Source organism: Pseudophryne corroboree, chromosome 11, assembly GCF_028390025.1.
Source record: "Pseudophryne corroboree isolate aPseCor3 chromosome 11, aPseCor3.hap2, whole genome shotgun sequence".
Lineage (NCBI taxonomy): Eukaryota > Metazoa > Chordata > Amphibia > Anura > Myobatrachidae > Pseudophryne > Pseudophryne corroboree.
Window position 1 is genome coordinate 310,705,805 of NC_086454.1, and position 11,465 is coordinate 310,717,269.

The 11,465-nt window shown below is 49.8% G+C and overlaps 1 protein-coding gene across 1 annotated transcript; it reads left to right on the plus strand.

The window, feature by feature from the left end:
- Window positions 1-551: 551 nt before the first annotated feature.
- On the plus strand, window positions 552-11,334 carry LOC134969567 (pleckstrin homology domain-containing family G member 4B-like). Its single transcript, XM_063945605.1, has 3 exons — window positions 552-767; window positions 10,746-10,835; window positions 10,960-11,334. The coding sequence occupies exons 1-3, from the start codon at window positions 609-611 to the stop codon at window positions 11,266-11,268; spliced, it is 558 nt and encodes a 185-aa protein (XP_063801675.1). The 5' UTR covers window positions 552-608; the 3' UTR covers window positions 11,269-11,334.
- Window positions 11,335-11,465: the final 131 nt, after the last annotated feature.

The window sequence follows — 11,465 nt, forward strand, 5'->3', positions numbered from 1 at the left end:
ATAATATTGTGAGGTGTGAGGTGTTCAGAATAGACTGAAAATGAGTGGAAATTATGGTTATTGAGGTTAATAATACTATGGGATCAAAATGACCTCCAAATTCAATGATTTAAGCTGTTTTTTAGGTTTTTTTGAAAAGAAAAACACCCAAATCCAAAACACACCCGAATCCGACAAAAAAAATTCGGTGAGGTTTTGCCAAAACGCGTTCGAACCCAAAACACGGCCGCGGAACCGAACCCAAAACCAAAACACAAAACCCGAAAAATTTCAAGTGCACATCCCTACTTTTTACATGAAATAAATTGGTTTAGCCCATTCTGGATGTTTTCTGAATTATCCAGTTTAAGAACCTCAAAGGTCTTAAAAGTTGTAGTTTAAGGTTATTGAATCCTTATCTGACTGCAGGGCGCTGGGCTCAGGACCAGCCCCCGGGAAATGTTTCTGCTCCTACAGTTTGTACAACCATCAGTTTCATCACTCTCTACCCTGACTGGTTTCTCATTTACTGTTGCAGTAAGCTCCAGCACATCATCGATGAGATGGTGACCACAGAGAGGGAATACGTGCGATCCCTCTAGTACATCTGTGAGAACTATTTCCCCGAAATGGATCGCATGGACCTCCCCCAGGACCTCCGCGGGAAAAGGGGCATCATCTTTGGCAACCTGGAGAAGCTGAGGGACTTCCACAGCCAGTATTTCCTGAAGGAGCTGGAGAGCTGCTGCAAACACCCTCTGCGTGTCAGCCACTGCTTTCTCCGTCACGTGAGCACCCACCACGCGCTGCCCGGCTTTCTGCCTGGGTTACTTGTACTACCGCTGCCCGCCAATTACATGATTGCCCTATAGGTGGCCACAGTCATGGCTTGGTCTTGTTGGAGTGGACACAACCTCTCTGTGACCAGCACTTTGTAGGTCCAAGAAAACGTAAATGCCAGCAACTGCGAGGACAACACAATCAGCGAGATGCAGGCGTGATTCCGGTGCATTAGACGGTATTTTGTAAAGCACCAATAATTTGGAAGGCAGAAACAGCATGGTCAGGTCACATGTGACCGCGCTGCCCTGCTGTGTCCTCCAGTTTTTGACGAGGAAATCCTTTCTGCAGATGTGCATAATATATTTAAATATGAAAAAAATACTTTATAATTATATTAAATACATTTAAAAAAAAACAAAACAATGTCATGAACAGTTTTGAAGGGAAAAATCATCAGTTAATTGGTTAAATTATTGCTACATTAAAAAGACGGACTAACTCACCGGAATCGCACCCATGCCCGCATCCCGCAGGCTGTTACATAGGGTTGCACAATGTCTTGGTAGCACTAAGCAACCGTTTTCCTAAACGCTACTCTGATGACATTTATTGCAGGTAGCTTTTGTCCTTTTTGTTTTGACTAATTATTGGTGAAATAAATCCGTCTAGTTTGGTTTCTCACTATTTTATTACAGATACTATATAGTACTAGTGAAAAGCCCGTCAATATGACGGACACCAGGGGCGGATTATGGTGGGGGTGGGTGGGCTCACACAGGAGCTGCCGGGTTTCTGGAAGTCCTGCTGCTGTGAGCTGGGGCTCTGTCATGCTGAGGGTGTAGCATTAGCCTTATATATATATATATATATATATATATATATATATTTCTCTGACGTCCTAGTGGATGCTGGGAACACCGAAAGGACCATGGGGAATAGCGGCTCCGCAGGAGACTGGGCACAACTAAAGAAAGCTTTAGGTCACCTGGTGTGCACTGGCTCCTCCCACTATGACCCTCCTCCAAGCCTCAGTTAGATTTTGTGCCCGGCCGAGGTTGGATGCACACTAGGGGCTCTCCTGAGCTTCTAGAAAGAAAGTATAGAATTAGGTTTTTTATTTTCAGTGAGACCTGCTGGCAACAGGCTCACTGCAGCGAGGGACTAAGGGGAGAAGAAGCGAACCTGCCTGCTTGCAGCCAGCTTGGGCTTCTTAGGCTACTGGACACCATTAGCTCCAGAGGGATCGACCGCAGGCCCGTCCTTGGTGTTCGGTCCCGGAGCCGCGCCGCCGTCCCCCTTGCAGAGCCAGAAGCAAGAAGAGGTCCGGAAAAGCGGCGGCAGAAGACATCAGTCTTCACCAAGGTAGCGCACAGCACTGCAGCTGTGCGCCATTGCTCCTCATACACACTTCACACTCCGGTCACTGAGGGTGCAGGGCGCTTGGGGAGGGCGCCCTGAGCAGCAAGAAAAACACCTTGGCTGGCAAAAACACCACAATATATAGCCCCAGAGGCTATATATGTGGTAAATACCCCTGCCAGACTCCAGAAAAAAGCGGGAGAATAGTCCGCGGAAAAGGGGCGGAGCTATCTCCTTCAGCACACTGGCGCCATTTTCTCCCTCACAGCTCCGCTGGAAGGAAGCTCCCTGGCTCTCCCCTGCAGTCTACACTACAGAACAGGGTAAAAAAGAGAGGGGGGGCACTAAATTTAGGCGCAATATATATATATATAGAGATAAAAGCAGCTATAGGGGACATAATTCAGTTAGTCCCTGCATTATATAGCGCTCTGGTGTGTGCTGGCATACTCTCACTCTGTCTCCCCAAAGGGCTTTTGTGGGGTCCTGTCCTCTGTTAGAGCATTCCCTGTGTGTGTGCGGTGTGTCGGTACGGCTGTGTCGACATGTTTGATGAGGATAATGATGTGGAGGCGGAGCAGATGCCTATAGAAGGGATGTCACCCCCTGCGGGGCAGACACCTGAGTGGATGGTTTTATGGAAAGAATTGAGTGCACGTATAGACTCTTTACACAAAAAATTTGACGACATGCCAAATGCGGGACAGCCGGCTTCTCAGCTCGTGCCTGTCCAGGCGTCTCAAAGGTCATCAGGGGCTCTAAAACGCCCGCTACCGCAGATGGCAGACGCGGATGTCGACACGGATACTGACACCAGTGTCGACGACGATGAGTCTAGTCTAATGCCCACTAAGGCCATTCACTGCATGATTGAGGCAATGAAAGAGGTGTTACACATTTCTGATATAAATCCAGGTACCACTAAAAAGGGTATTATGTTTGGGGAGAAAAAACTACCCGTAGTTTTTCCCCCATCTGAAGAATTAAATTAAGTGTGTGAAGAAGCGTGGGCTTTCCCTGATAAAAAATTGGTAATTCCTAAGAAGTTACTAATGGCGTTCCCTTTCCCGCCAGAGGATAGGTCACGTTGGGAAACACCTCCTAGGGTGGATAAAGCGCTCACACGTTTGTCTAAAAAGGTGGCACTACCGTCTCCGGATACGGCCGCCCTCAAGGAACCTGCTGATAGAAAGCAGGAGGCGATCCTGAAGTCTGTATATACACACTCAGGCATTATACTTAGACCAGCTATTGCGTCAGCATGGATGTGCAGTGCTGCCGCTGCGTGGTCAGATTCCCTGTCAGAAAATATTGACACACTAGACAGAGACACTGTTCTGCTAACCATAGAGCATATCAAAGACTCAGTCTTATACATGAGAGATGCACAGAGGGAGATCTGCCGGCTGGCATCTAAAATAAGTGCATTGTCCATTTCTGCTAGGCAGTGGCGGTTCTTGCCACGGGCAAGCGGTACTTTTGCCCGGGGCGCCGCCTTCCGGAGGGCGCCGGCGCCATCCGGAGGGCGCCGCACCAGGGCAAGATCCGCCACTGTGCCCCTCGTAGTGCCCTGCTGTGCCCCCCCGCTTTGAAGGGAACCAGACGCGTAGCGTCTAGTTTCCCTTCATGGAGAGGACCTTAGTTGTGCGGTGCGCGATGACGTCATCGCGCACCGCACAGCAAAGGTCCTCTCCATGAAGGGAAACTAGACGCTACGGTCTAGTTTCCCTTCGTCTAGAGGACCTTTGCTGTGCGATGCGCGATGACGTCATCGCGCACCGCACAGCATAGTGGCACAGACACTAGGGGTCATAATTGACCTCTAGTGTCTATGCTGTTCTATGGGAGAGACGTAATAACGTCTCTCCCATAGATCGAAGAGAACAGAAGAGAGGAGGAGAGGAGAAGAGCGGCGCCGCCGGCGGAGGGGGTCTGGATCAGGAACGGGGATGGTAAGTATACTTTTTATTTATTTTTATTTTTTCTTTCAGCGCGCTGACCACGCCCCCAATCGAAGCCACGCCCCCCATATTTTGCCCGGGGCGCCACAAATCATAGAACCGGCCCTGCTGCTAGGAGAGGCTTATGGACTCGCCAGTGGACAGGGGATGCAGATTCAAAAAGGCACATGGAAGTTTTGCCTTATAAGGGTGAGGAGTTATTTGGGGATGGTCTCTCGGACCTAGTTTCCACAGCAACATCTGGGAAGTCAGCATTTTTACCCCATGTTCCCTCACAGCCTAAGAAGGCGCCGTTTTATCAGGTTCAGTCCTTTCGGACCCAGAAAAACAGGCGTGGAAAAGGCGGGTCTTTTCTGTCCAGAGGCAGAGGTAGGGGAAAAAGGCTGCAACAAACAGCAGGTTCCCAGGAGCAAAAGTCCTCCCCCGCTTCTTCTTCCAAGTCCGCCGCATGACGGTGGGGCTCCACAGGCGGAGCCAGGTACGGTGGGGGGCCGCCTCAAAAATTTCAGCGATCAGTGGGCTCGCTCACAGGTGGATCCCTGGATCCTTCAAATAGTATCTCAGGGGTACAAACTGGAATTCGAGGCGTCTCCACCCCACCGGTTCCTAAAATCTGCCTTGCCGATTTCTCCCTCAGACAGGGAGGCGGTGCTAGCGGCAATTCACAAGCTGTATTCCCAGCAGGTGATAATCAAGGTGCCCCTACTTCAACAAGGCCGGGGTTACTATTCCACACTATTTGTGGTCCCGAAACCGGAAGGTTCGGTGAGACCCATTTTAAATTTGAAATCCTTGAACACATACATAAAAAAATTCAAGTTCAAGATGGAATCGCTCAGGGCGGTTATTGCAAGTCTGGATGAGGGGGATTACATGGTATCCCTGGACATCAAGGATGCTTACCTGCATGTCCCCATTTACCATCCTCACCAGGAGTACCTCAGATTTGTGGTACAGGATTGCCATTACCAATTCCAGACGTTGCCATTTGGACTGTCCACGGCACCAAGGGTGTTTACCAAGGTAATGGCGGAAATGATGATACTCCTTCGAAAAAAGGGAGTTTTAATTATCCCGTACTTGGACGATCTCCTAATAAAAGCGAGGTCCAAGGAACAGTTGTTGGTAGGAGTAGCACTATCTCAGGAGGTGCTGCACCAGCACGGTTGGATTCTGAATATTCCAAAATCACAGCTGGTTCCGACGACACGTCTACTGTTCCTGGGTATGATTCTGGATACAGTCCAGAAAAAAGTGTTTCTCCCGGAGGAGAAAGCCAAGGAGCTGTCATCTCTAGTCAGAGACCTCCTGAAACCAAAACAGGTATCGGTGCATCACTGCACGCGGGTCCTGGGAAAGATAGTAGCTTCTTACGAAGCAATTCCTTACGGCAGGTTCCATGCCAGAATCTTTCAGTGGGACCTGCTGGACCAATGGTCCGGATCGCATCTCCAGATGCATCGCTTAATAACCCTGTCTCCAAGAACCAGGGTGTCTCTGCTGTGGTGGCTGCAGAGGGCTCATCTTCTAGAGGGCCGCAGATTCGGTATACAGGACTGGGTCCTGGTGACCACGGATGCCAGCCTTCGAGGCTGGGGGGCAGTCACACAGGGAAGAAACTTCCAAGGACTGTGGTCGAGTCAGGAGACTTCCCTACACATAAATATTCTGGAACTAAGGGCCATTTACAATGCCCTAAGTCAGGCAAAATCCCTGCTTCTACACCAGCCGGTACTGATCCAATCAGACAACATCACGGCAGTCGCCCATGTAAATTGACAGGGCGGCACAAGAAGCAGGATGGCAATGGCAGAAGCCACAAGGATTCTCCGTTGGGCGGAAAATCATGTACTAGCACTGTCAGCAGTGTTCATCCCGGGAGTGGACAACTGGGAAGCAGACTTTCTCAGCAGGCACGACCTCCACCCGGGAGAGTGGGGACTTCATCCAGAAGTCTTCCAGATGCTGGTAAACCGTTGGGAAAAACCACAGGTGGACATGATGGCGTCCCGCCTCAACAAAAAGCTAAAAAGATATTGCGCCAGGTCAAGGGACCCTCAGGCGATAGCTGTGGACGCTCTAGTGACACCGTGGGTGTACCAGTCGTTTTATGTGTTCCCTCCTCTGCCTCTCATACCAAAGGTATTGAGAATTAAAAAAAAACGAGGAGTAAGAACAATACTCGTGGTTCCGGATTGGCCACGACGAGCGTGGTACCCGGAACTTCAAGAGATGATCTCAGAGGACCCATGGCCTCTGCCGCTCAGACAGGACCTGCTGCAGCAGGGGCCTTGTCTATTCCAAGACTTACCGCGGCTGCGTTTGACGGCATGGCGGTTGAACGCCGGATCCTGAAGGAAAAGGGCATTCCGGAGGAAGTCATTCCTACACTGATTAAAGCCAGGAAAGATGTAACTGCAAAGCATTATCACCGCATATGGCGGAAATATGTTGCTTGGTGCGAGGCCAAAAAGGCCCCGACAGAGGAATTTCAACTGGGTCGATTTCTGCACTTCCTACAAGCAGGAGTGACTATGGGCCTGAAATTAGGCTCCATTAAGGTACAGATCTCGGCTCTGTCGATTTTCTTCCAGAAAGAACTAGCTTCACTGCCTGAAGTTCAGACGTTTGTGAAGGGAGTGCTGCATATTCAGCCCCCGTTTGTGCCTCCAGTGGCACCTTGGGATCTCAACGTGGTGTTGAGTTTCTTAAAATCTCATTGGTTTGAGCCACTTAAAACCGTGGATCTAAAATATCTTACGTGGAAAGTGGTCATGTTATTGGCCTTGGCTTCGGCCAGGCGTGTGTCAGAATTGGCGGCTTTGTCATGTAAAAGCCCTTATCTGATTTTCCATATGGATAGGGCAGAATTGAGGACTCGTCCCCAGTTTCTCCCTAAGGTGGTATCAGCTTTTCACTTGAACCAACCTATTGTGGTGCCTGCGGCTACTAGGGACTTAGAGGAGTCCAAGTTACTGGACGTAGTCAGGGCCTTGAAAATGTATGTTTCCAGGACGGCTAGAGTCAGGAAAACTGACTCGCTATTTATCCTGTATGCACCCAACAAACTGGGTGCTCCTGCTTCTAAGCAGACGATTGCTAGTTGGATGTATAGTACAATTCAGCTTGCACATTCTGTGGCAGGCCTGCCACAGCCAAAATATGTAAATGCCCATTCCACAAGGAAGGTGGGCTCATCTTGGGCGGCTGCCCGAGGGGTCTCGGCTTTACAACTTTGCCGAGCAGCTACTTGGTCAGGGGCAAACACGTTTGCAAAATTCTACAAATTTGATACCCTGGCTGAGGAGGACCTTGAGTTCTCTCATTCGGTGCTGCAGAGTCATCCGCACTCTCCCGCCCGTTTGGGAGCTTTGGTATAATCCCCATGGTCCTTTCGGAGTTCCCAGCATCCACTAGGACGTCAGAGAAAATAAGATTTTACTCACCGGTAAATCTATTTCTCGTAGTCCGTAGTGGATGCTGGGCGCCCATCCCAAGTGCGGATTGCCTGCAATACTTGTACATAGTTATTGTTAACTAAAGGGTTATTGTTGAGCCATCTGTTGAGAGGCTCAGTTGTTTTCATACTGTAAACTGGGTATAGTATCACGAGTTGTACGGTGTGATTGGTGTGGCTGGTATGAGTCTTACCCGGGATTCAAAATCCTTTACTTATTGTGTCAGCTCTTCCGGGCACAGTATCCTAACTGAGGTCTGGAGGAGGGGCATAGAGGGAGGAGCCAGTGCATACCAGGTAGTCCTAAAGCTTTCTTTAGTTGTGCCCAGTCTCCTGCGGAGTCGCTATTCCCCATGGTCCTTTCGGAGTTCCCAGCATCCACTACGGACTACGAGAAATAGATTTACCGGTGAGTAAAATCTTATTATTGTATATCTGTAATGGGCAGGCTATAATGATGTTGCACTGTATACATCAGTACTGGCATGTGTAAGCTCACCAGTCCCTGCACAGCTCTTGCCCAGTCTGGGGGTAGAGGATACCAGTAGCCACCAGCAGCTGGCCAGATGGGTCTGGGCATGGCCTGTTCAGGGTGTGGGAGGGGCAAGCAGAGGACCCCACCGGTGTGCGGTATATATAAGGCAGTTAAACCGATTATCTGCCTCCCACTGGCATTATCTGCAGCCCCATTGCCGACCCCTCCTCCTCCGGTCACTGCACTGCTCACCCCACACAGGGTCTCACCCTTTCCTGCCGGACTGATTCACCTTCTCCCCCAGCTGGTAAGTGGCCACACGTGTCCCCGGTGTGGTACGGGACTGTCTGGTGGTTCCTGCATCCGTTTCCTGGTTACTGCAGCTACTTGTTGCCGAGTCCCAGGATAGCAAGTAACCTGGGGTTGCAGCATAGTATATGGCGGAGGGGTGCAGAGTATGCGGTATATGGAGGAGGGATGTGTCCTGTACATAGGGGGCACTATATGGAGAGGTATAAGGGTGCAGTGTGTATATAGGGGCTGTATATGATCCGGGGTGCAGTATACAAAGGGAGTGTGTGTGTCCTTGTCCCTCCAGTGGCTGCCACCGGCACCACAGAGGTGAGGCACAGCGTTAGATTAATGTAACCATAAATGGAAATCAAACAACAGGATAGAAAATCCAGTCACATTTGAATATGAAAGGTTGTTATAAATGGCAACTGCCACACCAAAACCTTCCCCCCACACTCTCTCTCTCTCTCTCTCCAGCACTCTCTCTCTCTCTCCAGCACCCTACCCCCATGCTCTCTCTCTCTCCAGCACTCTCTCTCTCTCTCCAGCACCCTACCCCTACCCCTACCCCCCTCTCTCTCTCTCTCTCTCTCTCTCTCTCTCTCTCTCTCTCTATCCAGCACACACACACACACACACACACACACACACACACACACACACACACACACACACTCTCTCTCTCTCTCTCTCTCTCTCTCCAGCACACACACTCTCTCTCTCCAGCACACACATTCTCTCTCTCCAGCACACTATCTCTCTCTCTCCCTCCAGCACACTCTCTCTCTCTCCAGCACACTCTCTCTCTCTCTCTCTCTCTCCGGCACACTCTCTATCTCTCTCTCTCCAGCACACACACTCTCTCTCTCTCTCCAGCACACAAACTCTCTCTCTCTCCAGCACACACACTCTCTCTCTCTCTCCCTCCCTCCAGCACACTCTCTCTCTCTCCAGCACACTATCTCTCTCTCTCTCTCCCGCACACTCTCTCTCTCCAGCACACACACACACACACACACACACACACACACACACACACACACACACACACACACACACACTCTCTCTCTCTCTCCAGCACACACACTCTCTCTCTCTCCAGCACACACACACTCTCTCTCTCTCCATCTCTCTCTCTCTCTCCCCAGCACACACACTCTCTCTCTCTCCAGCACTCTCTCTCTCTCTCTCTCCAGCACACACTCTCTCTCTTCAGAACACACACACTCTCTCTCTCCAGCACACACACTCTCTCTCTCTCTCTCCAGCACGCACACACACACACACACACACACACACACACTCTCTCTCTCTCTCTCTCTCTCTCTCTCTCTCTCCAGCACTCTCTCTCTCTCTCTCTCTCTCCAGCACACACACACAGACACACACAGACACACACACACACACACACACACACACACACACACACACACACACACACACACACACACACACACACACTGTCTCTCTCCAGCACACTCTCTCTCTCTCTCTCTCTCTCTCTCTCTCCAGCACATACTCTCTCTCTCTCCAGCACACACTCTCTCTCTCTCCTGTTTTTAGGTAATTAGCAGCAGGCTGGAACATCTCCCTGCATGATCACTTTCATTTTCATTTGGTCTGTGTGGCGGCCTCCAGTGGCCACCGGTGCACATAACAGAGGTGAGGAGCAGTTAGCCTTTTCTAATTTAGGATAAATAAACCTGGAAATCCATCAATTCCATTCGGATAAGTTAAATGCAGTATTTAACCACTTGCTTGGCATCGGATGCAACCACACCAGCAAGTGTCTTATCTGACCTGGTCGCACAGGATGCGACCAGTCAGATAGAGTGTTAGCAGCAGCAGGGAAGAGAAACTTCCCTCCGCTGCTGCTGTCAGAGGGACAGGAAGGTCCCTCTGCCTCCCTGCACTCTCCTCTTGTCTGCCGTGCTGCCGATCACTGCTGATTGGTCAGCACGGTAGGATCCCCCCCATTCCCCTCCAGCGTCTGCAGACAATAGCAGCCACTGGGGAAGTGTAAATGATCCCCCTCCCAAGCCCCCCCTGTGTACCTGGTGGTGGCTCTCCCGGCTTTCAAAATTAAAGCTGCAATGTTTTTGATGTTGTCGACCGATGTTCAAAATAAAATTAAATACATTTTAATATTAAAAAATATATATATTTTTTAAACAAAAATCATTTTGAATAAGGTTAAATACACATTCTACAACTAATTCAAGCATAAAAAACCCTGACATTTTCTGAGGGGTTTTTCGGAAAATAATTAGTCCGTTAAAGGGAAACTCCAGATTCTGTGTCGTCTTAGTAGATGTTTGTCGGTTGCTCTTAGATACGACCATATAAACGCCCCTGAGCAATGCGGACAGATGGGCGTAAGCTGCTGATCTGTAGTGTTTCAGGGTAAATTACAGACGTTTTGCTTTTTTTCCTCTAGAAAGACCAGTTTGGGATGTACGCTTTATACAGCAAGAATAAGCCCCGGTCCGACTTGTTACTAGCCAGCCACGGGAACATATTCTTTAAGGTGAGAATGTTACACTAGATGTAAAGGATCTCTGTTCCCCTCTGTGACTACTCTGTGGTTCTGGCATCAGTAGACGCAGGTTGTGCCCCACAATGATTAATGCATGCTGTGTGCTTATTGTCAGAATAAGCAGCGGCAGCTGGGAGACAAGATGGACCTGGCCTCGTATCTGCTGAAGCCCATCCAGCGAATGAGCAAGTACGCTCTGCTCCTGAAGGACCTGATCAAGGAGTGCAGCGAGGCTCAGGAACATGAGCTGGTGTACCTGCGCGCCGCCGAGGAAATGGTGAAGTTCCAGCTCCGTCACGGCAATGACCTCCTAGCCATGGACGCCATACGGGACTGTGATGTGAGTGAAGGGGCAGCAGGTTCAGGAGGTGGACAGTGCAGTTACTACTTTATAGACACTTCTTTGTGTACACGTCACACGTGATGTGTTCCTGTGTCATTCTTCCTATGTATTGTCACATATCACACACCCAGCGTAATACACTCTGATGACATCCCCCCTTCCTACATATTTTGGGTTAACAGGTGAATCTAAACTTTTTCATACTTTACGATCCACGTGGACTACAATTGGGAACGGTAACGAGTCATGCGAGGGGACACTGTGCACTAATTGAGGAT

Excerpts from the sequence above, each read along its gene's own strand:
- LOC134969567 (XM_063945605.1), top strand. The coding sequence starts at position 609 with ATGGATCGCATGGACCTCCCCCAGGACCTCCGCGGGAAAAGGGGCATC. Across the intron at positions 768-10,745 it reads GCCACTGCTTTCTCCGTCAC|AAAGACCAGTTTGGGATGTA; the intron begins GTGAGCACCCAC and ends TTTTTCCTCTAG. Across the intron at positions 10,836-10,959 it reads ACGGGAACATATTCTTTAAG|AATAAGCAGCGGCAGCTGGG; the intron begins GTGAGAATGTTA and ends GCTTATTGTCAG.